This window comes from Rhinolophus ferrumequinum, chromosome 5 (genome assembly GCF_004115265.2).
Source record: "Rhinolophus ferrumequinum isolate MPI-CBG mRhiFer1 chromosome 5, mRhiFer1_v1.p, whole genome shotgun sequence".
NCBI lineage: Eukaryota > Metazoa > Chordata > Mammalia > Chiroptera > Rhinolophidae > Rhinolophus > Rhinolophus ferrumequinum.
Window position 1 is genome coordinate 78,771,725 of NC_046288.1, and position 27,989 is coordinate 78,799,713.

Sequence of the window (27,989 nt, forward strand, 5' to 3'; positions counted from 1 at the left end):
AAGCCTGTGTTGCTGGATCATCTACTTATTTATTATATTTTTGTGGGAATTATGATCTTAGGAGTAAAAACATTTGTATTTGATACCAAGAAAAATCGTTTACTGACTAACGTTCCATTTTATTTATAAATTCACTGAAGAATTTTGAATATAATGAGAGATACAAGCAACTTTCATAAATACTTAAATGAAACCTAAATGATAATCAAATTAATCGTCAAGCAAGATATAAACAAACAAAACCAGCATTTCATAAAATGCCCCATCAATTCATCCAAGTGCGATGGGAAGGGCACCTACTGTGAAATCAGAGGAAAGTGGATCTGAGTCCTTACTGGTGGTGAGACCTTGAGCAAGTAACTGAGTGTCTGCAGTCGGTTTCCTCCCTTTCCTTAGGGATTTCACAGGGGCTTGAGGTAAGGACAGTAACAGCTAATATTCATTGCACACCCACTGTGTGCCTAAGTGTTGCTATGCAGCAGCTCATTTTTCGTAACTGTGAGGGCACCTCAGTGCTTAGAAGCATGAGTGCCTGCCCTGATCACGCAGCCAGGTCAGAGCAGGGCTGGAACGGAAGCTTTTCATTCACTCAGCACTCATGTTCGTGAGCACTATAGAACATCATGTGAAAGGAAATGCAAAGGGCTGAACCATTTCTATCATTATCATCGCACCACGTCAAGAAATAGAGTGTGTGCACAGCTCTGCCACGTTACCGAGATTAGCTGCATCAGAGGGGCATTGTTGGGGTCATTTGGATCAAGCTTGGACTCTGCTGCCCACTTGGCCAACTTTTTCATGTCCGTCAGTCCTGAAGTACCAATAGATGAGATGGCGTCTGCTCTTTTCAAAGCACTGGGGGAAAAAAAGGTTCATTCCATGAGATGGACTTTACCACAGAGCAGTTTGCATCAGGACCGCAAAACCCCAGGGACGCATTGTTTAATTATTCTCCATGAGATTGTTTAAGGAAGCTACCATTCTCCATGATATTGTAAGGAAAGTCTTCTGCCATTTTTCCTTCCTTGATGATTGCTATTAAATATGTTATAAGGCCAGTAAAGAAGTATAAATGGTGGGAGAAAATATTTGCAAACCACACGTCTGATTAGGGCTTAATATTCAAAATATATAAGAAACTCATACAACTGCATAGCAAAAGAAAAAAAATAATAATTAAAAAATGGACTAAGAAACTAAATAGACATTTTTCCAAAGAAAATATTCAAATGGATAATAGGTACATGAAAAGTTTCTCAACATAACTAATTATCAGGTAAATGCAAATCAAAACCACTATGAGATATTACCTCACACATGATAGGATGACTTATCAAAAAGAGATGAGATAACAAGTGTTGGTGAGGATATGGAGAAAAGGGAACCCTTGTGCACTGTTGGTGGGATTGTACACTGATGCAACCACTAGGGAAAACAGTATGGAGGTTCCGCAAAAAATTAAAAGTAAAACTTAACATATGACCCAGCAATCCCACTTCTGGATATGAATCTGAAGGAAACGAAATCACTATCCCAAAGAGGTATTTGCACCCCCATGTTCATTGCAGTACTACCGTGTTTCCTCGAAAATAAGACCTAGCCAGACAATTAGCTCTAATGCGTCTTTTGGAGCAAAAATTAACATGAGACCCAGTCTCATTTTACTATAATATAAGACTGGGTCATATAATATAATATAACATTATTATATAATATAATGTAATGTGATGTAATATAATGTAATGTAATACAATACAATACAATATAATGTAATATATAATACTGGGTCTTATATTAATTTTTGCTCCAAAAGACACATTAGAAATGATGGTCCAGCTAGGTCTTATTTTCGGAGAAACAAGGTATTTACAATAGCCAAGCTATGGAAGCAACTTAAACGTCCATTGACAGGTGAATGGATAAAGACAATGTAGTGTATAAATACAAAGGAATGCTATTCAGCCATAATAAAGGAAATCCTGCCATTTGCGACAACATGGATGAAACTTGAGGGCATTATGCTAGGTGAAATAAGCCAGACAGAGAAAGACAGGTACTGTATGATCTCACTTATATGAGGAATCTAAAAACAAAAACAAATTTATAGAAACAGAGAGTGCAATGGTGGTTGCCAGAGGCAGGGGAGAAGTGGGTGAAGGTGGTTAAAAGGTACAAACTTCCAGTTAGAAGATCAATACGTCCCAAGGATGGAATGGACAGTGTCATGACTATAGTTAGCAATACTGTGTGGTATATTTGAAAGTTGCTAAGAGAATAAATCTTAAATGTTTGCATTACAAGGAAAAAAAATGTAACTATGTTACATTATTATATTGTATACTTTAAATTTATACAATATTACATGTCAAATTATGTCTCAATAAAACTGGAAAAACAGAAGAAGTACAAATGGAAGGAATACAAATGTGATGGTCCCCACAGCTGCCCAGTGCATGACAGTGTCCCCGGATCCAGGCCACTGAAAAGGAGCCTTGGCATCTGGTATAAGATGCCTAGAAGGCTCACACTCAGGCTAGTGGGGAACCATCTGTAGCTGAAGCTAAAAAGAGAAAGAGAAAAAATAAATATGCAACTAACGTAAGCATCAACTTTGGATACGACTGGATTCCAGGAGGCAGAGTTGTCAGCGCAGTGAGTGGGGCCTTATTAGCAGTACTGCATTTCTCATCACTCACACCGTGGGTCACCCCTCTCCTGAGCTGCAGCTTTAAGGCCCAGGAAATTTCCCTAGCACGAAATGCAATGAAATGAACGCACTACGATTATACTCAGAGGCGCAGACAAGCCTCCACTGGAAATGGCTGCCAGTCTCCTGCTGAGAGACTGCAGAGCAGCCGTTACCACAGGGACCAAGTCTATGTTGAGGGACAGGGCATACAGGGAAGAGAATGAGCCTGTTCTGTTTTCCCACATGTTGAATGACACTCTGGGACTTGGAAAGCATCTTCTCGATGATCAGAATAAGTCCTTTTATTTTATGGACGAGGCAGTTGAGGTTTACGGTGGTAAAATGATCAACTCAGGACCCATCTATTGAAGCACGAGAGAGGCAAGAGTCACACCCAGGCTCCCTGGGTCCCAAGTCCAGGCTGCCTGGACAGGCATCAACCACAAAGCGAGGGGCCTGCCTGGGGCTCTCTTTCTTCTGTCCTATGTAGAAACCTAAGAATCTAGCCATCAAGGAAGAGGACTGAGCATAGGGACTTGCCTATAACCAGAAGGTTCCACACTAGTCATCATTAGCAATGATCCGTCACTTAGGACCAAAATCTACAACTATGTGCAGTAAACTCGCCCGCCCGTACAACAGGGAGCAGAATCCCTCAGAGTTGTTGTGAAGATTAAATAAGAGACAGTGCTTTTCTCTGTATCTTATACTGATAAAGGACAAATATTTGTTAGGCTATTCATATTTCATATAATATGAATGTCTTTATTCATATTATAAAGACAACAAAATCCCCTGAAAATACTGGCACAGGACGATGAAAGGAAAAAATGGGATTTGCAAGCTTTTTCCCCACCAGATATCATTAATGTGAATGCTGACTCTGCTCGTCAGTTTATCTCCGCCAACTTACCTCCTAAATCCAAGGTTCTGCTGTGACAGCGGAGGAATTAAAGGGATCCCATTCTCTCCAACGGCCCACGCCACACTGTTGGACACTTTCCCTGAGGTCATTAGAACCAGTTGATTACTACCGTCCGCTTCAAATGAGAAGGGCACCCCTAGGGAAACACCAGGTCAAACAGGGTGTTTAGAAAGATGGAGCAAGCCCAGCCCTGGTGAGAGAGCAGACAGCAGGCCACGGAGCGGTGTGGGTGGGGGAGGCGGGGGTGGCGCACATAATTCCACCTCAGAACATCACCTGATGATGCTCAGAACCGGCCGCTTGGCTCTGTGTCTGACAGCAGACATTATAGTGACCGATGCCCTCTGCAGTGGGACCATCTGTGTGTATATTCTGGCTCTGCCACCTCACAGCTGTGTGACCACAGACAAACAACTTCTCTGAGCCTTATCTTCTTAATGTATAAAATAAGGGGACTAATAGTCTCCTTCAAAGGATTATTGGGAAAGACATTCATTTTATTCATTCTCAGTAAATACTTAATTGAGCTCCTACTTTGTGCCAGGCACTACTCTAGGCACTGAAGATAGAACTAAATGGATGAGAATCCTTGTTCTCATGGAGTTTATATTCGAGTAGGGAAGACAGGCAACAAGTGAGAATAATAAGAGAAATGGGTAGTATGTTAGAGAGTGATGTGTGAAACATCAGTTAGGGAAGGTGTACAGAAAACGTGTGTTGTGCGGGGGTGTAGAGGGGTTGAACTTTTACATGGGGTAGCCAGGGGAGGCACTATGAGAGGGGGATTTTGGAAAAAGGCCTGAAGAGAATGAGGAAGTGAGACATGTAGAAATCTTGGGAGAGGGATTCTTGGCCTAAGGTGGGCGGGGCCTGCAGTGAGGCGTGAGCCGGGTTAAATGAGGAAATGAGAGCAGAGCAATCAGCGCCTGGCCGCTGCGAGCTCTCCGCAAGGCGAGCGTCGCGAAGCTGTGTGGCCACAGGCAAGCCTCGCTGATTCGGCCTCGCTCATTGGAAATGAATGACAAACAGTCTCTGGGCAGCATGTTTAGTCAACTAAAGGAGGCACTTCAGTACAGCAACTTCACACTCTGGATTTAATAGTATTAAATCCACACTCTGTGTTAATAGTATTAACACAAAACAATACCACTATTACACTGTAATAGCATTGTTGTGTTTTTCAAAGATCTTTCCTATGTATTATTAAACATTCCATCTTGATCTTCAAAATAACTCTATAAGGCACTGAAGGAGGTAATGTTAGATCCATTTCATGAATAAAGAATATGATATTCAAAGAGGTTACATGACTCCTACGGTCACAAGCTTGTCGGTATCAGCTGAAATGGAACTAAAGCATATGTCTTCAGACTTTTAGACTGGTAATTGGATTTGAGCCTCAAAGAATTCTTACGAATAAATCTCCAGATAATGACCTCACAATAAAAAAAATCATCAAACACATGAGGAAACAACCCATCATGAAAAAAATGGCAATAGAATCAAACCAATAAGAAGACAAGTGTTAGAATGATCAGATACAGAATATTAAAAATATTTTTAATATGTTTAAAAATAAACAAAGTAATGAATGAATAAAAAAAGACTGAGACTGAGAAAAGGACAAAAATATTGTTACAACTGACCGGACTGATTGGAAAAGAACTAAACAGAATATCTAGAGGAGAAAAGTATAATAATTTTAACAAGAAATGCAATGAGTTTCAATGATTAGGCACCGATCGTTGGAAGACAGATTTAAAGAAATTACACAGAAAGTAGCAGTGAAAGAAAAATATACCAAATGTATTATAAGAAACCCCAATAAACTTTAATTAAAAAAATACAAGAAACATAGTGGAAAGAGTGAGCTGGTCTATCATATATCTAACTAGAATTGTAGTAGTTAAGAGAGAAAATAAACAATCTCCGTTTCATAATTATTTAGTCATTTCAAACTTTTCAGCCTTAAAATAACACCATGATGTAAATTTTTTATGTGCAAAGCTTGTCTTCATTTCAAATTATTTTCTTAGGAAAGGTTCCTAGAAGTAGAATTAAGGCATCAAAGAGGTCATTAATTGACACTGTCAAACTATGTTTTCACAGTTACATGAATTTACTGGCCACCAATAGTATAGAAAAAAATGACTTTGCAAAAAATAGTTTATCATTATTGTTTTAATTTGAATTTCTGATAGCAATTTTATAATTATCTGGTTGATTCAAAAGTGAAAAAGAAAAAAAATATGTTCAAATCTGACAGTGAAATTGCGAGCCATTGAGAACAGTTAGTTTTCCATACCACTTCCAACTCCCTCGTGGTCCAGTGTCACGTGCTGGTTACTGCTAAACTCCACTTCCTCAATGGGAGCCCTTCCGGTGAGAGTGGTAGTTTCAGGAACAGGCAGAAACACTTCGGCCAGCAAGGTGGTACCACTGTGTCCAACTGTTTCATATACCTGAAATCGAGGAAGAGAAGCAGCCAAATTCAAACACAACAGAATGTGCTCGCTCCCAGAAAATTCGTCCATTTCTTTGTTCTGGTCCACTGGTCCACCCTAGGGCGCCCATCTCAGAATGCAAAGTCAAATCTCTGGAAGTTTCAAGTCTCCTCAGTCTCAAGAAAATACTGTCATACTTTGAATCAGGATCCAAATGTGTCCTGTACATTGCAATTGATTAATATGTCCCTCAAGCCTCTTTCAATTTACAGGTGACCTCCTCTTTTTTATACTTTTTACTTTTTTTATACTTTTCGTCTATATGTTTATTGGTTCAGAACTCTAATGGAAAGAAGTGCCATTTATTGCTTGTCCCAACATCTCATAAGAGCCCACAGTTTTATAATCTTACATAGTTTATTGTTTATTGCACATAAGACCTTGGTTTGACCTGTTGAATTGTGGACTCATTGGCATGAAGTTTCAGCCTGAGAATACAGTGTGTTTTCTTTCCTTCCTAAAACTTTCCTTTTTTGCTACAATTTATTTCACGGAGGCAGCCCTTTATATGAAGCCTACTAAGGGCGTTAGGTCTGTTACCTTGTCTAATCTTTTACCACATTCCCATGAAGGATGGTCTGTGAGGAAGATTAAGCAAGACAACAGACCCAACAATTCTATGATGGACTTGAGGCTCAAATATGGGGAGAAACTTTTCCCAATCACCCACCTGGTAAGTACGAAGCGGGAATCAAATACACAGGTGATTCACCTGAACACTCACACTTTCTGCTGTGTCTTCCTCGGGGGCCAAGGAAAACCAGAAAAGTGCTTAAAAAATTAAGAATCCTTGTACAGCCATCATCATGATCCATAAAATAGAATTAGTTTAGACAAGTTGGTGAGAAATTATGATTGGAATAGAATTTAAAATCTGAATGAAAAAAACAACAACGAAAAATGGAAGTGCTGTGAGAACAATGGCTATAATCAAAGCTTAAGAGATCACCTCAGCATATGTACTGTGATCCCAAGGCCACTGAGCTCTTCCTGTCTCAGACTTCCTGGTTGCCCAGAACTCCCAAGGGAGCTGCTGTCTCAGAGGTCAAGGGTGCACTGTTCACTTTACTGCAGGTGCTTTGACTCACTCACGTGCCCAAGCTGTGCCTAGGGCACTAAGCTGCACTGTCTCCCAATTCCCACTTATGTGCCACCACTGGACCCTTTGGCTTCCCTATGGGACACTTACCTATTCTACCGAAATCCCTTGTTTATGGGTCCTTGGTCTCACTGGATGGTGAGATTGCCCAGCGTAGGGATCTTGCTTGATTTCCCTGTGCCTGTCCAGGACCTACATGTGTGAATTAACGTATCTAGAAGGGAACAGGTAACTCCTAACAGAGGTGAGGCATTAGATGATAAAGCTGTTGGTGGTGCTGTTTTCTTGTCTGAGTAGCTGGTAGACATGGGGGTCGGATGACTCAGATTTTTTCAGCTGTCTGATTATATTCCCCAGGTGACTGTCAGCTCCTCCCATAGTCTGCAAAGGGCAGTGTGGTGAACAAGACAGGGAAGCCTTATGGTCCAACCAATCTGGGTCTTAATCCTGACGCCGCCACTTGTTAGTTGTGTGACCTTGAGCATGACCTTACCCCCTGTCTGCTCTCATTGTAAAATGAGGTTGTTTGCCAAAACTGAATAGGAAGGCAGTGGTGAAGCTTAGCTGAGATGGATCAAAAGTCTCTCTCCTTCATTACGAGCTCAAAAACTGCTGCTGCTGTCTCCCCTGGACAGTTCACAGTAGGCACGTGCATTTTTGTAGTAGTTTGCAGTTTACAAAGCTGTTTCATGAACATTACCAAATATCTTGTTGAATATTCTTGGTCAATTGATTTTAGTAAACTTTATGAAATAAGCATTTCTGTTATTTAAACTTGTTTAATTTAAATAAAAGACTTGTAAGATCTTATAAGATCTGTCTTTTCAGGACATCCTAATTTTTTTTTATATGAAGACGTTAAGCTGCTGAGGATTTATAGAAAATTTATGGCATATACTATATTTGTAATTAAATCATCAATATTTCTGGGTACCCAAAGACAAGGAGGTGAAAAACAAACTACATTAAGGCTTAAATGCTTAAAAAAAAATCAAGACCTAATAAAATCTTGTTATTCAACTTAGGGGAATAGAAAGCCTACTAGAATACCATTTATGATGGTAAGATACTTTAGAAGGTGATATAAATGCAGTAATTAGGATTCCACAAACCTTTTCTGACCTTGTATCTCTATTAACTTGTACGATTTCAGAATTCCAAAACACTCCCAACATCCAAAGCGGTTAAATTAGGGTGTGAAACATATTTAAGAATAAGAACAAATCCAAATATCCAGGTGCATTACATCTCCTTTCATAACAGAAGAATCTAGTGTTTGTTTACTTAGCTGTATAGGACAAAGTGTCTAATTATATGCCTCCAGTGGCTTTGCAAAAACATGCCTCTTAGACTTGAAAAGTTCATCAAATATTGTAGAAGGGCCAGGAGAGCTGCTTCTGAGCTTGTTTTAGTTTTCATGCCTGTGGGTGTGTCCTGTGCTGGTCACCACGCTTCGTGATGACCAATAAACATGCAGTTGTGACAGAAAGGGCGTTTCTGCTGGATGTCCTTGTTCCCAGAGTGTGGAGCCACATTCCTGTCAAGTCTCAGGAGAGGACTGAATGGGGACACTGATGCTGGATCCGTAGGACAAAGGCAGTTATGAACGCCAAGGGGAATGGAGGGTTTGCTAATTGGGACCACTGTCTGAGAACACAATTATCAATTGTTTCTGTTTAATAAGGAAAAATGGATTCCATCTGACAGAGCCAAAAAACAGCCAAACATTTCCCAGACTTTTCACCCTACTCCTTTAAGTAGTTCTATTTAATGCTAGGATACAATCCTGTTTTTTAAAAACTAGAAAATGGGCACTTTGGGTTTTAAGTAGGTGTTTGTAAATGGCTTTCTATGTAATTAAGTTTAATTTTTGTTTTCATTCTAAGTCAGGGGTTCTCAACCTCAGCACTATTGATAATTTGGGCTGGATGGCTCTTGGAGGTAGCGAGCTGTCTTGTACACTGTAGGATGTTTAGCAGTATTCCTGGCCTTGGCCACTGGAGGGGCCAGTCGCACCCTACCAAATGTGATGATAAAAATGTCTCCAGACACCAGATGTCCCCACGGGGGGGGGGGGGAGGGCAAAATTACCTCTGGTTTGAGAAGCACTGCTCTGAGCTTGTATGTGTGTGTGTTTGAAAATGGAATGTTAATGGAGAAACATGATAGGAAATATAATTTATGTTCAACTGTTCAGAAATCCCCGTGTTGTGTAAAACAAGGCAGCAGTGAATTCACAATAGCAGTTAGATCAACTGCTGCCAAGCTGGGAATAATTCTGGATTTATTATTACTTCCCTTGGATTTGGAATGTTGCTTGCTTTGAACTCAATAATCTGGGGCAAATTTACCTGCTCCCAGTATTGAGAATTGTATAGATAAGAGGAACATTAGAAATAGAGGGACAGTGAGTTAAGATAGATAAAAAAACAATATTCCATCATGAAGAAAAGTTTATATTGCAGGGTTTTAAATGTCAATTCTCTGATTTTAAAACAAAACAAAACACAGTATCCTATCTTGCATTTGGTGTTTGATCTGGTACAAGTGAGTGGTTGTTTTTTAATCTCAGCTGCCATTCACCAGTCTGTTAGTCACCTCTTGGCTAATGTCCCCATTTCCCCTCAGTGTTGAATTAAACCTTTCCTACTTTGGGGCCACAGACTCCTTTGCTTCCCTGGGAGCCCCCTCAGAGCCCTGCCCTCCTGTGTCATCACTCCCACCTCCGAGGACCTTTCTATCACGTCTTGATCCCACCCCACCTAGTATCCTGTGGAATCCAGTCCCTCCCCTTTCCTACCCACTCCCCTCGCCACTTTCCTTTTTATTTTCAAAGTCATCGATCTTTTCTCACATCTGACAAACATCCTCAAATCAATCACACCCTTAAAGTAAACAGGATCCCCTTTCAAACTCTTGATCCATTTCCCACCTCCCCTTCTCTGCCAAGCTTCTGGGAGGGGAGCCTCCTCTTGGAATCTGCATTTTCTCTCCCTCCACCCCACTGGACCCAGTCAGCAGGTCCTCATGTCACTGCCCACTGCAGTCTAGTGGCCAATCAGGGACCACACCCACTTTGTCTTTCTGTTTCTCACAGAACGTATATGCACAAAATACAGGTCCAATGAAACACTTGTTGGAATGAATGTACAAACGACAGGTGGGAGCAGCATAATGAGGTGGATGAGAGAACAGGTTGTGGGGTCTGGGCTCTGGGCCTGCCACTGCCTGGCTGTGTGACCTCAGGCCAGCGATGTCACTTCTCTACTGCAGTATAACGGGGACAATAACACAGCTACCATGGGAGTGTTGTGAAGATTCAGTAAGATCATACACAAAAATGGTGCCTGGTGTATCGTAATGGTTCAATGACTACCACACTAAACACTGTTAAATGTCAGCACAACTCAATACATAGTGATGCCTAAGGTTGTTTTTTAAGACTTCTCCCACAGTAATTAATTCTCAGTGTGCAGAGATACGTCAAATTTTGGACTTTGCTCTTATTTACCATTATACCCAATTAATATAGTGAAATGAGTGTGAAATACACTGTGTTTACCCCAAAATAAGACCTAGCCGGACAATCAGCTCTAATGTGTTTTTTGCAGCAAAAATTAATATAAGACCCAATCTTATACTATAAGATATAAGACCGGGCCTCATATTATGGTAAAATAAGACCGGGTCTTACATTAATTTTTGCTCCAAAACACAAATTACAGCTGATTGTCCAGCCAGGTCTTATTTTCGGGGAAACATAGTAGAGCCAAACAGACCAGGGTTTGAATTTTGCTCTGCCATTTGACTTGCTTTGTGTTATTAAGTTACTTAGTATCTCGGAAGCTCAGTTTTCCCACCTTTGAAATTGGGAGAATAATAGTAGCTGTGGTTTTCTTCAGGATAAAGAACGTGGGGTCCTGCAGTAGACACTTGCTAAATGCTATTTCCTAGAGATTTCCCCCATTTTCACGGGTTCCTGTCCAGTCCAAGCTCCCATCCTCTTACGTTTAGAGGACTACACCTGCCTCCACCTTGCTCTGTGCAATCCATTCTTCCTGCAGCCGCCTCTCTCCTTCCACCTGCTGCCGGTCCCCGGGCTCTCTGCTCCACACACTGCAGCGTTCCTGGCATCTACTCCCCTGGGCTCCAAAGGGCGGCTCTCCACAGTCTGACTCATTCAATTAACTGAGTAGATAAGACATATATGAAAAAAAGAAAATCTGTTTTGGCCTTTTGTCCACAAAGGACCAACAACAAGCACAGTGTGAACAAGGACCCTTCTCCAAACAGGATTGGTTTTCCACTCCAACCACGCAATTCTGTGGTGAAGCCAGAGAAGTCAGGAGAGGCCTTGGGTAGGGAAACTCAAGAAGGGCCAACTCGGTGAACAGGAAACTTTCCCTATTTCAATCCACATGCCAGGAATATGGAAGCTGAACAGGACTGATTCATAAGGAAAAACAATAATGCTAAAAAGTGTAGAAACCATCCTGCAGTATTACATAGCACTTGTTAGTTTGGGGACGTCAACAAGATGAATGAGGGGTGATGATATTGTAGATGTGAGTGAGAAGCAAAGGAAAAGAGGTAATCATCACGGAGCCTTTTCATTTCTAAATCACATTTCTTTTTTGTGAAAGGCCAAGCATTTATTTTGGAAAGACCTCAGAAGTTAAGATTTCAAGACCTTTCTGGAAGGATTCTGGCCCCGCTCCAACTCCCCTATCCCCTGAAGTCCAATCTCAGCCTTCCCTTGGGGTTGATTCACTTCCTGTTTACTCTCTTCAGTCAAACTGTCATCAAGTCTTGTCAGGTGCCCCTTTCAAAGCTGCAGTGCTGCCCGAATTAATCCCTTCCTCCCATTTCCACTGCCAGGCCCTGATCCCACCCCCTCACTCCTGGCTTTCTGTGCGAGCCTCTGGATTTCTCTTCTGCTTTGTAGGACTTCCTTGGCATTCTTATCTCCAGCCGGGCTAGGAAGTACTGAGCCTCATGGTTCAAAACGCGCAGGAACTCAAACATCACAGGCCACACTGTTCCCTTCCAGGGTCCTGTATATCCGCACACGCCAAGTATTACATCTTTGTAGTTCCCTCTCTCTCTCATCAACTAGCTGGGTTTAAAGCTCCCGGAGACAGGGCTGTGTGCCCTCCTTTCTAGGCATAGTTGCCAATTCTCCTCCACTTGCTTGGCTCAGTGTCAGACAATCAGTTAGCTCTTAACAAGCAAATATTCAAGCTTTGGCCGTTGATTCATCAATTGTATTATGGTTTTGAGAATCTTGGAACTTTTTCTGAAATACATGAGGGTCTAAAATTGAGAATTCGATAGCACTCGCATAAACAGATGCATTCAAGGCAATTTTTCTTAACCCTTCTAAAGTTGCCAGTAATTCTTGAACGTCTTCTAATTCAAAAGCTACAAATTACATGGAACATTTTCAACTGACATAGTACTATTTCTAGAATGTTGAAATATAATATCCTCTAAATTAAGTTCATCTGTAACCACTACTCAATTATTAAAAATTATGCCATGAGCCATTAAGATGTGGGATTTGATCACTTACCAAATCTCTATAGATAGCTTAAACAACTTAAGTAACTATAGGTAACTTAAACAACACTCTTTTTGTTTGTAAAGATTTTTAAAAGATTACATGATTCAATTTTAGGGTAGGGCCAAGCTAATTGCCTACAAGTATATTTTTTGGTATTATAGAATAAAGTTTTGCTTGTTTATTTTTTAAAAAATCATAGTTTATAGAATTACTCTTTTCACATTATTTTAAAAATGGTTTTGATTGTAATATTCACAGCAAGCTAATAGTCAAGATAGTACACAGGAGAGAGTACATGAGGCTTCTCTTATATTTTAGAATATATGTGAAATAAAATATTGGCGCACTAGCGGAAGGTGGAGGATGTCTTTCCTTCCATGGTAATTCAGAAAATTTAGAGCTGCCCAGAGCGACTGCCCAGGTGGTCTGAGCTCTCACCTGTCAGCAGAGGCGTGGCTGGGCACCTGCTGGGAGGGGAGACCTCTCCTGTCTTCTGTCCTCTGTTTAGTGGGTTGTCTTCTCCCAGAGCTCCCTCTCCTGCCTCCCTGCCATCTTATCGTCTGCTGCGCTCTCACTCCTCACTCGAGCTCTCAACCTGTTCTTATATTAATCTTGGTCTGCCTCACGTCAGCTTTGCCTCCGCAGGGAGCAATGGGGAGGAAAAGTTAGGGATGAATCTCAAACGAGGAGGCAAACTCTGGATAACTGAGATCTTTGCTGTGCTGGGGATGTAGAGTGGGAGAGTCTGATATAGGGGCCCCAGTACCCCCTTATTATTAGGGGTAAGTGACTGCAAAGCATCAAGCTGCCTTCTGCCATTTGTGTTTATTGACGTTCTCCATCAAGTTTTATTCTTCATAGAGCCAACTTTCCGTGTGCAGTGTAAGCCGTACTTGCAGCTGTAGCTTAAGCACATGTGTTCAAGGCTAGGGCAGCAGGGTCCCTGTGGGAAGCAGTGCGGACCTGGGGCCTCAGAACCAGCAGAGTGCAACCCTCCCGCAAAGCATTCGGACTTTAAGTCTTCCAAGGCCCCTCGCCATCCCAACAGGAGGTGCTGCGCCCAGGCTCCTCCCTGGCCAAGAAAGGCCACTCTCTATCAGGTGTTAGTGGTATAGAAGATTCTAGATTTTCCAGTTTCAGCACATCTGAAATAAGATTATGTCTTTTGATCCATAGTGTGTCATAGTTTAAGTGGCTCAAATAATGGCACATCTCACAGGCAGTGGTGATGAGGTAAAACCCAGTCCGTAGGACCCAGAGCACCCTCAGCCATGGCTCTGCTCAGAGAACACGCAGGAGAGACTGGGTGGAGAGTCAGTCAGTGTGGGCCTGCCGGCTGAGAGCAAGGGCGCTGGGACCCGGTATACCCACCGGTCACCTTCCCAGAGGTGGCCCAGCTCACCTTCCCGGTGCAGTTGGGTCTCTCCCCTGTCACTTTCAGGCACAACCACCACATTTCACTCTCTGTATCCATACAGACTTGTAAACCAAGGGAGGACAAGTAGGAACTTGTAGAGATTATTTCCCCACGGCTGATATTCAGAAATGGTATTTTCAGGCTTGAGGAAAACTCGGTTTTTCACCAAACTGCCAGATTTAATCCCTTTTCTAATTACCACCCTTTACTTTAACAAAAAGCGTGCTTTCTCTTTTCATTCATATTGTTAAGTCAAAGTTTAGGTGCAAAATAGTGTCTTTAATGACACTAGGGTTGCAAATACATGGCACACATGCCTTTGTTTGCCAGAAAAGACTACTTGATCTTGTCCTTTTTCCTCACTGAGCCTGGATTTAACGTCAGGATCCTTCTCCATAGAGTACTCCAGGCAGCCACTACCTGTTGATGTACATTAAGTCTGGAGGTACCATTGCAGCTCTATAACTATTGAAGTATTTAAATACTCTGTACTGAGTGGTAAATAGCTGCTGACCTGGGTCCCCAAAATGCCACCCTGGCCACAGAGACCCCACTTCCAAGACCCCCGGGGCCTTCCCACCATGGACCCATTAAAGCCTTCTCTGAACAAGGGGCCCTGCCCCATGTGTGGCTGACGTCCCTTCTGATTGGTTTAGCTCTTGGCTTAGAGTGTTGTTCAACATTTTGAATATGAACCCCTGCCTAGACTTTGGTGGTTAAAAACCTTCTAAAGCTGGTAAAAGAAGTTCGAGACAATTAACATCTGGCCTTCTTTTGACCCTGGGAAGGAAGCACAGTAGACATGCTCAGGATGAAGTAGAGATGCCAAGAAGTGGGGTGGGGACCTCACAGGGTCATTTTCCCACAGACTGTGGCAATTTTTTACTCCCGACCAGGTGGTGCTGAGAGCAGCGGGAGATCCTTGGCTCCGAGCTCCGAGCACCAAGACGCAAGCCAAATTCCTTTGCCATTCTGGTAACAGCATTGATAGCTATGGAATCACAAAACGTTTCTCTTAGGGGTGGCCTGTTAGCTCAGTTGGTTGGAGCCAATGGATGACTTCAAACCATCTCGCACTTGCGATGACCGAAATAATCTTGTGACAGTGACTATAATTCAAATGTGTACCTGCAGTGTTAAACTCTCTGGCCAGTTGACTATCTGCAAATTGAAAATCTGTCCAAAGTGAACTCGGAAGTCTGCCCCGAGTGGCCGACTGTTGGTCCTGGATACCTCCTTTTCGTTGAAGATCACCTTGACGTACACCGAGCGCCTCTTGACATCTTCCCTTCGCAAGACCTCTGCCCTGCAAAGTGAGATCATTGGCAGGTAGCATTAGTATGAACGACTGTAGGTAACTGGAGAGTTTGACAAACGAACACTGAACAGAACACAGTACATGGAGGTGACTCTGCCAGACATGGTGGCCCTCATTGACCTGGAATGATTCCAGGCGTTCCAGAGCGTAATATGGTAAAGTACTGTGATATGGAACAAACCGCAGTGAAAAGGCCACAGGGGATTTAAGAGCTGCGACCCAAGCATCGCTCTACTATGGTCAACTCACTGTTTTCAAACAAGCCTTACATTTGCACCCCAAAGTTAAAGTAAACAGAAACACGCTACTTGTTAAATGGAGAGAATTCAAACCATAAGGGACAGTAGTGATTTGTAATTGGGTAGGGTATTTTATCCTAAAAATATAATAGCATATTGTAGCCGTTAGATCAAGTCTGCTTCTCCAAGATCCAATCTTTCTTAATACTTCTTAATGGTCTGTAACTGCTCACTGGATGCAGGAGATTAAGAAACGTTCCTTATTTTTAAGGGTCATTTAGTGTCCTTTTAGTCAGGAAGTAAAAAAAAAAAAAAAAAAAAAAAAAAATCTAAACCTCCAAGAGTGGCCTTTAATTTACTGTGTATATTTGCAGAGATGCCCACCAAAAACACCAGTTATTGGTTAAGCCAGTAGCAACTCAAGCTTGTTAAGGAAAGGGAAAGGTTAGAGCATAAAAATTCAAAACACACTCAGCGTTTTTTGGGTGGTAGTTTTTTTCCCTTTTTAATATTATGGTGACATATACACAACACAACACTTATCATTTTAACTCTTTTTAAGTGTACAACTCAGTGGCATTAAGTACATTAACCATCACCAGCATCCTCCAGAACGTTTACGTCATCTCAAATAGAAATTCTGTACCTGTTAAATTGGGTAGTAGTTTTCCCTTTTGACATTTCTGTAATTCAGGCCCATTCTACACATGAAATTTCTCAAATGACTTGAATATTTTTATTTTTCTTATAAAGGACCTTCAATACCAAATTTCAAGAAGATCCCAAGACACCCAAAGACTCCACTCAGAGTTGTTTTAAGGCTTATTCCCACTAACCTCATGCTATAAACAGACCTAAAACACCCCGTTGTTCTACATGGTCCCCCTTTACCTGCTGGCCTGATAAAGACGGTCGTTCATAACCATTGGCTTGGGGTGTCTTGGGTTATCATCTCAAGTCCCAGGGAAAACTCAGAAACGTAAGATGGAGGTAGTCATATACATTCTCAATCAAAATAGGACTCACCATAAAAGATTGCCGAATCGAGCCCAAACTTTCCCGTTAAAAAACATGCTGCGTACTGCTCTATGATATATAGGAAAGTTGTTAAGATAGTTAATCCTAACTTGTCACAAGGGGAAACATTTTGTTTCTTTTTTCTTTTCTTTTTATTATATCTTATGAGATGATGGATGTTAGCTGCACTTATTGTGGCAATACTTCACAATACATGTAACCCCCGTAGAATACGGTTGGTAGGTTCCTAAAAAAAATGCCATGTTATGCGAATCCATGTTATACGAAACAAAGAACTCGTACAAAAAAGGGGGTTAGGTTCCAAAACTTAAAAAAATGTACTATTATATTTTTATAATTAAGAGAAATATCTTTATGAGAGCAATTTTCACCAAAAGGATTACATATTAATATGTATTAAATAATGTTTTCTTTGTCATCACTACTAAGCACCGTTAACTGAGGGCATTTTCTTTTTGACAAGATATCTTCATCCTCTGAACTTTCTTCAGCATTATCTTGAATTCTATTCTGTACTTTTTGCAAAAAAATCTGTTATTTTAGATTGCTTGCTTTTAACTGAGAGATCTTTATAAATTTTGTTATATGGTGCTAAGCTCTTGTGGATGTCCAATTCTAATAGATTCTAAAATTCTGCAGTGAAATCTGATACGACATCCATGCTCAAATGAAAAATTTCAAAAGAGATATCTTTTGCTCTTAAAAGCTTTTATTACATTCCATGTTGTTCAGGGATTTCCCTAATTTCGAATGAGATGTTTTTTGCTCTTAAAAACTCTTATTACACTCCGTGTTGTTTGGGGATTTCTCTAATTCTCAAACCATGTTAGAGTGAAACCGTGTTATAGAAGTGCCGTGTTATACGGGGGTTACCTGTATACGTAAATCAAACCACCATGCTGCATACCTTAAACTTATACAGTGACATATGTCAATTATTTCTCAATGAGAATGGAAGAAAACATTTTGTGTAATCATATGTATATATATATTTTTAAATTTATTGGGGTGACAATTGTTAGTAAAATTACATAGATTTCAGGTGTACAATTCTGTATTACATCATCTATAAATCCCATTGTGTGTTCACCACCCGGAGTCAGTTCTCCTTCCATCACCATATATTTGATCCCCCTAACCCTCATCTCCCCCCCCCCCCGCAATCATATATTTTGAATGTTCATTACAAAATTATGTGGTGTGCTACTTGTGGCTTGAAAATAGCTAATTTAGTGTTGGGGATAGTTTACGCAATTTCAACCTAAACACGCTACACAGTGTGTGAGTATGTGTGTGCGTGTGCACGTGTAAGTCTGTGTGTCACATGTCAGTCTCACCTGGGACACTGGTCGTTGGGTGTCACACTCCCCGCCAGACTCAGCTCTGGGACCAGCGTGGGTTCCCCGGGCTTCTTCCTGCCCTGGGCTGCTCTCTCCCGCACCTGTTGCTCCACCGCTGTCCGGTCAGTGGGCTCTGGGGGAACGGGTTTCACAGGGTCTTCCCCCAGATATGGCTCCTCTGCCTCCTCATCCAGATGTTCTTCCACTGCTTGTTTCTTTTTCTTCTTCTTGGCCCTCTGTTGCATAAGAGGAAAACTTATGACAAACAGGAATTTTGGAATTTTACTGAAGAGCACAGTCTTCAGAATCAGACAGACGTGGTGCAAACCCAGCTCCACCTCTAGCAGCTGTGTGCACTCAGGCAGGTTATTTAACTACCTGACCTCTCCCTGCCTCAGTTTTCTCATATAAAAAATGGGAACAATCATAGGAAATTCGTCCCAGTGCTGTTGAAATGGGGTAATGCTTGTAAAGCACTTATCACAGTGCCTGGCCCCTAGAAAGGGCTTAAAAAATGTTAGCTATTTGTGTCACCATTAATATCCATTCCAAAAGCTGAGGACACATCTTGAAATCAAAGTAAGGCTGTGAGCACAACTGGCAGTGCAGGTCACCGTGACCTATTACTTATTGCTCTTGGAGTCAATTTTTCAGTGTCATGTGCACAAAGTTACGTAGTTTTCTGAGGGAGACTCAGGAACATCAATGCCCTCCTTTCAATGGGATAATGCATGTAAATGCCTGACATACATGAGTGATTACTGTGTTACGTGTTTGTTCACTCAAATGGCCACAGAGTGATACCACAGAACTAGCTACGGAAAAAACTGCTCTGGTTTCAGCTAGCTTGGTGGCTTTTTAAACATGTGTAGTAGCTGGTTCATTCACTCGTTCCTTTGTCCCCTAGTGAGGGGGCAGGGAGGGAGACAGAGCAGAGCCAGCAGGGCACCCCAGTCTGCCAGCCTCCTCCTGTCTCATTGGCGGTCCTCCCAGACCCTTCTCTTCCCCAAGGTCAGCCCTGCTCAGGGTGAGTGACTGTGTACAAACTTGGGCTTTCTTCCAGGCTTTCCACTGCTGATATGCAGTTCTGTATTCTTCCATCTTCTGTTCGTACTCTTCCAAGTGCTCTTCCAACAATTCACTTATTTCAGCTTGAATTTCTGCTTCATATGCTTCTTCGTCTGCTTTCTGGTCCACTTTTTCCCTTTAAAATAATTTACAATACCTTCGTTATTTCTTGAAATTAAATAATAGACTAATAATAACAGAAAATACCTGTATCAGGCTAGCTTTGTGGCGGGTCCTCTTCTAAAAGCTCTGCACATGTTAGCTTACCACCCTGTGAGGCAGAGGCTGTTGTCATCCACATATTATACACGAGGAGACTGAGGTCCAGAGAGGTTAAGTAACTTGCCCAAGAACACACAGTTGGTGAGTGGAGGGGCTGAAATATGAGCCCAATATACTTAGCGTTAAGCAAAAATGCCACCCTGAGTTAAATGATCCCGATGGCTTACTGGCATGGTGCCCATAGGTTCTCAGCCGAGAGTGGTAGAAGTTTTACTGTATTTACTGTAGTAACTTTATTAATTCTTCAAGTCTCTGAGGTACCACTTCACTATAATTGTTGCTACCAAGTCCCTGAGTCCAATTTTTTTTTACTCTGCATTGATAATTGGAGTTTTCCTTGGATGATTCTGCCAACACTCCATCCGGGGATCAACCCAACCCAAAACAGTGTTTCTAAAAGTGTGTTCTGTCGGACACCAGTTCTGTGAGATGCCCTACAAAAAGGTTCTGGGGCCAAATCAAACCAGCCCGAGATTAAACAAATGTAAAAGGTCCCTTATTGCTCATCTGTGCAGAGCCCTTTCTATGTTAACGGGCAGTGTGCCTCCAAGAGTTGGGTGGCCAACATGCCTGCCCGACACATCACATCCAACACATCACACTCAGAAACATCACGCCCAACACATCACCCCCAACACATACTCCCAACACATCACTCCCAACACTTCACACCCAACACATCACACCCAACACTTCACACCCAACACTTCACACCCAACACATCACACCCAACACATGACACCCAACAAACATCACACCCAACACATCACACCTCGCACTTTGGGGCTGTTGCAACTCATTGCCTGCGCTTATCTCCTTATGCGGTCAAGTCAGGTCAATGCAGTCTGGCCTCTTAAAGTTTCCTGTCCCTTTTAGACAAACTTAGTCAAGTGTCTAGAGCTGACAAATATTTGCTATGTACACGTGTGGCCGGTGGTTTAGCAATTAACAGTCCTCTTACTGATTTCTAGGATTCTACTGAAGAAATCACTTTGGGAGCACAGTGGCACCTGAAATTTATAAACATTGGGGGAAATCTGTCTCAAAATTTAGTTCCATCACTGACATAGAGCACCATTCACTATTCTCCTTGTTATGCAGAAACATGAAAAAGCTGGGTGCAATTTGGATACTTTAGCAGGAAAGAAACTATGCTGTATCATAAGGTGGCTAGATGAACCAATAATGTGAATAGAGGGCACTCCAAAAGAATTGAGGAGACAGCACATACGGGGGGAAAGGGGTGTTAAGTGTCCCAAAAAGGAAGTTTGCAACCTAGAGGGGACCTGAAGGGTAAATTTCCTACAAATTTTAGATTATCCTAAACTTAAGAAAGGAAGCAAGGAGAAAACAATGTGGTAAATATTTATATCTACTTTGGGTGGGAGGGGTAGCATGAGAGATGGAATTTAGAAGCAGAAACTGGAATTTCTGCGAGACATCCATGGTTTCTGTGGGAGAGACTATTTGAATTTGTTTTTTATTAACTAATATTAACTGAGCAGATACAAAGTGGCAGGTGCTCTGTTGGGGACCAGAAATCCAGTGGTGACAAGGTCCCAGCCCTTATAAAGCACGTTTATATTTGTCCTGGAAAATGTGGGGTGTTTTCTCAGTCGTACGATGGTCACCAACCCCGTCACAATGTGCGATACCTTTGGCTAAAATACCACTGTTTTCAAGGCAATTTATCAGATCATTGCCCACATTTACCACTTTTCGTGTAGTTATACAGGCACAACAACTTATTCAGAACAAACAATCAGGAAGGGACAAAAACCAACAGAGACACTCTTGAATTAATATACAGAACTTGGTTTTGCTGTGATAACTGTGCTCTTCACTGTGGATCAAAGCCTGGTGAAATCCAGTTCAAAAATTGACAAAAGCCTTGAACAGACACTTCCTCATAAAAGAGGAAATCAAGATGGCCATTGCATGTATGGGAAATATAAATTAAGACATATCATCCGCTTGGTACAATGTTACGGTTTGACAGCCCCAGGTGATGAGGATGACATGAGTAATACAGACCTATGGGAACACTAGTGAAAGTATAAATTAGCGCAACCACTCTAGAAAAATGTTTGGAATCAGCATGTAAATATTTGGAGAAGCGCATCCCCTAAGACCTAACAATTTCACTTCCAGGAAAGTTCTGGAACTTTCCAGGATATTTCTGGAAAACGTAGGCACATGTACTCTAAAAGGCATGTACAAAAATGTCTGCAAAGTGAAAACTGGGAACAGTTGAAAAATGGAATCAACTCACATGTCCATCAACAGTAAAATGGACAAATTTTGTAATATTCATATAATGAAGAATTAGTAAGACAAAGAAAATTAACTACAGCTATGTGCCATAAAGCAGATAAATCTCACATAGTGTTAAAGAAAAGAAAAAAGTGTGTATTCACTAAAGAATCCATACAATGTACTTTCATTTATGGAAAAGTCAAATACAACAATATTAAACTATATACCCTTAGGGATTACACTGATCGTAAAAGTCCAAAAAATGGTTACTTCTGGGATGGGGAGGATGTAGTGGATTAGGAATGTGGGGGCTGCCTGATACTGATACTGTTCTTTTCCTTAATCTGGGGAGTGGTTACAGTGTTATTCATTTATATTTTTTTGTAATAATTGTTTAAACTGTATTTATGTTTGATACATTTTTCTCTATGTATGATATAGCCCAATAAAACAATTTTTGAAAAAGACCTACTTTCTCAAGACAAGTTTCAAGGGTGTATTTGTAAACCTTTGGAACTCTCGAAGGGACTTCATTTCTTTCCAAACTTTTATGATGGTCTTAAGCAATATTCGATCTTTTTCTTGTTCAGCATCACGCAATTTTCTTGTTTGCCTATAAGATATAAAACATGGATATATATACAAAATTTATTTAAGTGTGTTTGCAAATTTAAAAAAGCTAATAATGCTATAGTGGATTGTGTTTTTAGTTTAACAGCTACAATATTTCTCGAGTACTAGAAAATCAAAAATATGAATGCAAACATGAGAACAAAAGGATGCTGATCTGTTTGGAGAGGTTCTTTTCTTTTTTATTTTCCTAGGTGAAGCTGACTTCATTAAAATAAATTACCGTTTACAATTATTATTAATAATATGCACCCTCAACAAACGGCCACCTTTGAAGCTATAAAAATAAAGGTCCCAGTAAACGTAGTTCTCCTGGACTAAATTATTGTAAACATAGGGGAGCAAGCTGCTGTTCCAGTTAACAACAGATATATTTATGTCTGTCTGTGCTAACACAAATCACAGGATCTACCGTTAGGAGACGAAGTAATGTACTGCATGCCTTGAAGAATTTTCAGCGTGAATTAGATTAATAAGACTTTAGCTTGATTTGAAGAGCCATCCTTGGAAAATGCTTTCATTTTTATTTTTCATTATTATTTAAAGTGTTTGGCAATTATTTACTGCCTTACTTTAAGCTCTCTCTACAACGGATAGCCAAATCCAGAACCCAAAGCTACTCTATTATGTAACTAATTAATTAGACTTTTTTTTTCCCTTGAGCAAATGCCAGCAGGATTCATAAGTGTCTAGGAGATAGGAGGCATCTCTGTCCTCGGGGAGTTTAGCTCAGGAGACAGACACAAATGATTATAGCATCCAGTCAAATGACTATAACATACAATGTGAGATTTGCCTAAGGGGGTGTCTTAGGAAACCAGAGGCAGCGTTTCGTGGATGAGCACCTCCTGAACTCCAGAAAGAAGGCTTGAGTTGGAGGTTGTACTTGTGATGACTTAGTCTATGGAGATGGTACAGAGAAGCACTTAATCATTCAACTGGTGGCTGTGAAAAAGGAAGATGGCAGAAGATGACAGCCAGTTAGTGGTCGGGTGGCCAAGATTTGGGACCCTCTGAAGACCTTGGAAAAGCAAGAAAGCAGTGGACTAGAATAAGAAGCATTCTTCTTGAGGAGCAGTAAAGCACTGTGGGTAAGGGCAAAGATGTTGCAACCAGACAACCCAGGTTTAAATCCCGGCTCTGTCATTTACTAGCTGGCATGGGTCTTTTCTGTCCCTATGTATTACACAAGCGTGTACCTAGGATAAATGAGTACTGTTTCACGTACTGTTTCAGTTTAGTAAACTGTATCATGCAGCAAGTATCGTCTTACACCTGGATTTGAAAATTCAACATTGTTTTATCCATATTGATACATGCAGACCTAATTCAGTCATGTTTTAACTGTGTATAGACGTTCAGTGTAGGACTCTAGGAGATGTGTTCATTGGTATGGGCTTGTTTCTAGTTTTTTGCAAATGATGCTATGAAGTCCTTGCACACACCTCCATGAGCACATGGCTTCTTAAGAGGACACACATCTGAAGTGGACCTGCTTGCTGGGTTCCTAGGTGACGGCATTTCAACACTTTGCTTGTCTGTGGCCAGGCTGCTCCCTCAAGTGGTGGCTGTAGCAATATTTATTTCCACCAGCAGAGTGTCTGAGTTACAACATCCTGCATCCTCATTCTTCCATACTGGACTTCAAATGTGGTGTTAATATGATGGTATATCTCATTACGTCACTTGGGGGAATTTCACATGTATTCAGGGCATTCAGAAAAACTGATGAAATAAACTCTCAGCAAGTATACATCAAACAGCAGGAAAAAAAAGAAAGCAGAAGTTACAATTACAGCCTTTACTCACCGAATTTCAGATTTATACTCCTTGATGGCTTTTTGGGTTATATGAGTTTTTGCTGGATCAAGTCCTGTCTGAACAGCATTTCTTAGCGCTTGGAGCTTAAAAAGATACAGATACAAGTTTTGAGTTAGGCACTCTACTCCCTACTGCAAGCTATGTGCCCAGACGCAGCCACTTCTCCGGGGCAAAATGATGCTGGCAATCTGAATGGGAGTTCAAGCATCCAGCAGTCTCCAGGCTTTCACCAAAATGAATTTTGACAGAGAGCTATTTCTTCTATTCTTAAAAAAAAAAAAAAGGAATACTAAAGAACAGTGTATGTCCATCCTTGTTCCGTGGCCCTAATGATCAAGCTACTCCTGAGAAATGTTACTTTTGTGTATATCTCAGAAACAAGTTTTCTTTTAAGGCTAAAAGTGGATCTCTGAGTCCCAGACACACAATGATTTTCTTATAATGTGAAGAGATTATAAAATTATAGGTTCATAAAAGGAGGTATCATGGCTTTATTTCTTATCTCAGTAAGTTTGAAAGTTAGGGTATGAGACTAAAATTGCCTATAGTCAAAATTGCCTGTGAAAAAACTATGGACTAGTATTACATTGGAAATAAATCCAGAACGGATAGCCATTTCTTTGAGCATCAGTTGAAACAACTGACTTGTGTTTAGGTACTACGTTATGGGAAATTACATATAAAAATGAGAAGATTTCTAAGGACAGAGAAATTCTTACACCATGGGTAGTCTCAGCATCTGAGATCCCATAAGCAGGACACAGCCATGTACCTTCTTCCATCTCATCCCCACTCCTGGTGGGTGAGGTCACTTGTGCAATATACACAAATCTTTGTCTTTAAGCCAAGTGTATTTTGCATGTGTTAGTTAGTACATCGTCACACCCTTCCTTTTGCCTCTAGGTAGGACAACATGTCATGCATCCTAGATAGAGGGACCATGTGAAAGAGGCACAGGGGCATTTTCTGCTGGAGGTATTTTGTTGTTCGGGCTCATCAGAAGAACCAGCCCTGCCAATAAGAAGCGTGGAAGTGTGTACCTTATCAGTAAGAAATGTTGCCTTGCTTCTCTGGCGTCTTGCAAGGTACTGGTCATATAACTGGGCCAGCTTGGCTGCCAAAACATGCTCTCGGCTAAAGCAGGGATGGTGAGTGAAGATTAATCCTGAAATATCAATGTCCAATTGGAAATTTCCAGGAGAGTCTCCAGATCCAATCATATGCTTACTTCTGTGCACATATCTGACCGCCTGCCAAAGAGAGCAGAGTGTGGAGGGAAACAGTTAAAGGTCTCACTAGGTAATGACATAATGAGCAATAGGAAGACAGTCGGATACAAAATACCTCCTACCCTGGTCAAGCCAGGAGGAGGATGCGCCCTTCCCTATTTCCTGGAGGTTTTATGGGCCTGTTCTTTTCCAAATACTTGAAAAGTGCAATGAAAGACCAGGAGTTAGGAAAGAAACCATTTCAATTTTGTTTTGAAATCTTTTAGATTTTCTCCTAATCTTTGTCACTCTTGAAATCTTGGGTTTTATAGCTGGTGAGCTTGGAATTCTTTTAATGAGAGAAACATAGATTCTAGTTCAAACTGATCATTATTTGGATCATAGCTATACTCCCCATGTACAAAGTAACAGAGGAAGAGGGAGGTGGAGCAGCTGAGTGTGTAGAAAATAGGAATAGAAATTTCCATTGGGACTTTCCTGGATCGCTTGGTGTATTGTGTGTCTGATAAATATTTCTGTTTTTATTCCATAAAGTCTTCAAGATACTGTGCATCAATCACTACTGCTTTTGTGGGAATCTAGTTTCTGAGGTTGTGCGGCTCCAACGTGGAGAAGAGACCTTTGGGTTTTGTGTCTTCATTTCCATTGTAGACACTGAGTCTAACTGGGAAGTGGGCTTCGAGACACATCACTCCAGCCTCCCTTTTTGCTGAGGGGAGATTAGGGGAGATTCTGGACGCTTTTTATGTTAGTTGGAAAATGATAATATAGAATTATGTAACACAAGTGTATTGTTTACAAGTTATGAGATTAAGTGGAAGTTGCAAAAACTCTAGTCAGATTGCAGCTTCTATTCTTCATACTGTGGGTAACATGTCTAGTAATCTCTTCATTTAATCCTCCTTCATAGCATCATGTAAAGATGCTGAATTGGGGCCAGAAGCCTTGGATGCTAGCTCTGGCTCTAACTCTAACCTGCTCTGGAGTCTAGGACAGGTCATTGCACTTCTCTGTGCCTCTATTTCTTCACTTGTGGAAATGGAAAGCTGAGGAAAAATGATTGACTTAGCATTTTGTAGGTCACTAGGCATCATACAAAGCACTTTGCATATGTCATCTCATTTATTCCACAAAGATGAATGGATGTCTACAATTAGTGGGTCCTGTCTTCAAGCAGCTACCAATTTAGAGGGAAGATGGAGGTCTGATCTTTATAACATGAGGCAAAAAGTATAAAGCCTGGGTGTGTACAGGAAGGCTTGGAACAGGAGGTGTGGACTCCAGACCTTAGCATCCTAGGATTATAAGATTCCAACATTCTCCCTGATCAGATTAAGAACAGAAAAGGGTGGTCCAGCTTGTGTGTGTGTGTGTGTGTGTGTGTGTGTGTGTGTGTGTGTACAAGTATGTATGTACAGAAATGTACTCACATTTGTTATATAGTGTGATCTGCTTTTCAGTTACTAATAGTCATCGAAATAGTGTCAGTATTTGCAATAGTCATTGAGATAGAACCAGTATTTGCATTAGTCATTGAAATAGTATCAATATTTGCATTTACAGGATATACTTGAGTCTTAACTTACCAGTAAATTGGTCTAGATGTGCTGTTGCTTGCTTTGCACTGGTATTGACAAATAAAAATATATGAGTTTATTCCTTTTTAGCCACTTAATTTCATACTCTCCCCACCTCCCCGATTAGTAGACTATTAAAGGATATTTGGGACTTATGATTTCCTGTAGGACTCCAATAGACTGTATCCTGCATTTATTTTAATAAAACAACAAGTTTTTTCCTATAAAATAACATTGTCTGTCTTTGATGAGAATATCTACAGACTTTTTATTTTTAAAAATCTCCTTGTAAAACCGGGATGTGTTTAGAAATACGGTGGGCTTCAATAGGAATGGATTCACTATGTCTCAGTACCTTCAAAATATAATGAACTGAAGCTCCATTTGGATTTCTAAGGCAGAACGGCCACCCCTACATACATGATATTACACCAATATTTGGTTCCTCATGAAAGTCTCACTACTGGTCATTCATATCCTTACACTTTAGATTGCAACATGACAGCCCGTTTCTTTTCTCTTTCATTCGGGTAAAAGAATTCAATTATAACCTGCACTCATGTTAAACGTTTTTAATTTGCATGGGGTTATTATGTGTCCTCTGACCAGCCAGACTGCCTGGATTCATTTAAAAATTCCCACCTCCCAAAGACACGTACAGATAAACATCATTCCATAGACTCAGTGGAAAATTCCTCTCTGACTGCTTTGCTCCTGCTGGTTCTTGCCTTGACTTTCCTTTAGCACAGAGTTATGAGATCACTCAGGGTGTGGCTCTCAGGTTCCATCTTGTACTCTTGGTATGAGTAAGTAACGTTGGTAACATGGTTCTAATTACTTGAAATATTACCTAGGCCACCTATACTTTGCGTCTGCTTCCCCAAGTTCAAAGGATTGCTGGTGGTCTCTGCCTTCCACTCAGCTCAACCAAGTAAAAAGAGCTTCCAGGACTTCTGGTGGTCAATGGGCGGGACGCTCAAAAGACCACAACTCT

General features: G+C 41.0%; 1 protein-coding gene across 1 annotated transcript in view; it reads right to left on the reverse strand.

The window, feature by feature from the left end:
• CC2D2A (coiled-coil and C2 domain containing 2A) overlaps nt 1–27,989 on the reverse strand; it is a 112,947-nt gene that overhangs the window by 42,523 nt on the left and 42,435 nt on the right. The window contains exons 12-20 of the mRNA XM_033106645.1: nt 25,230–25,439; nt 24,178–24,272; nt 22,211–22,351; nt 19,180–19,336; nt 18,130–18,368; nt 15,326–15,503; nt 5,920–6,076; nt 3,603–3,750; nt 717–855 (exon numbers count right to left, since the gene is read on the reverse strand). Of these exons, the coding sequence (XP_032962536.1) occupies nt 717–855; nt 3,603–3,750; nt 5,920–6,076; nt 15,326–15,503; nt 18,130–18,368; nt 19,180–19,336; nt 22,211–22,351; nt 24,178–24,272; nt 25,230–25,439 (1,464 nt within the window). The remainder of the gene's footprint in view (nt 1–716; nt 856–3,602; nt 3,751–5,919; nt 6,077–15,325; nt 15,504–18,129; nt 18,369–19,179; nt 19,337–22,210; nt 22,352–24,177; nt 24,273–25,229; nt 25,440–27,989) is intronic.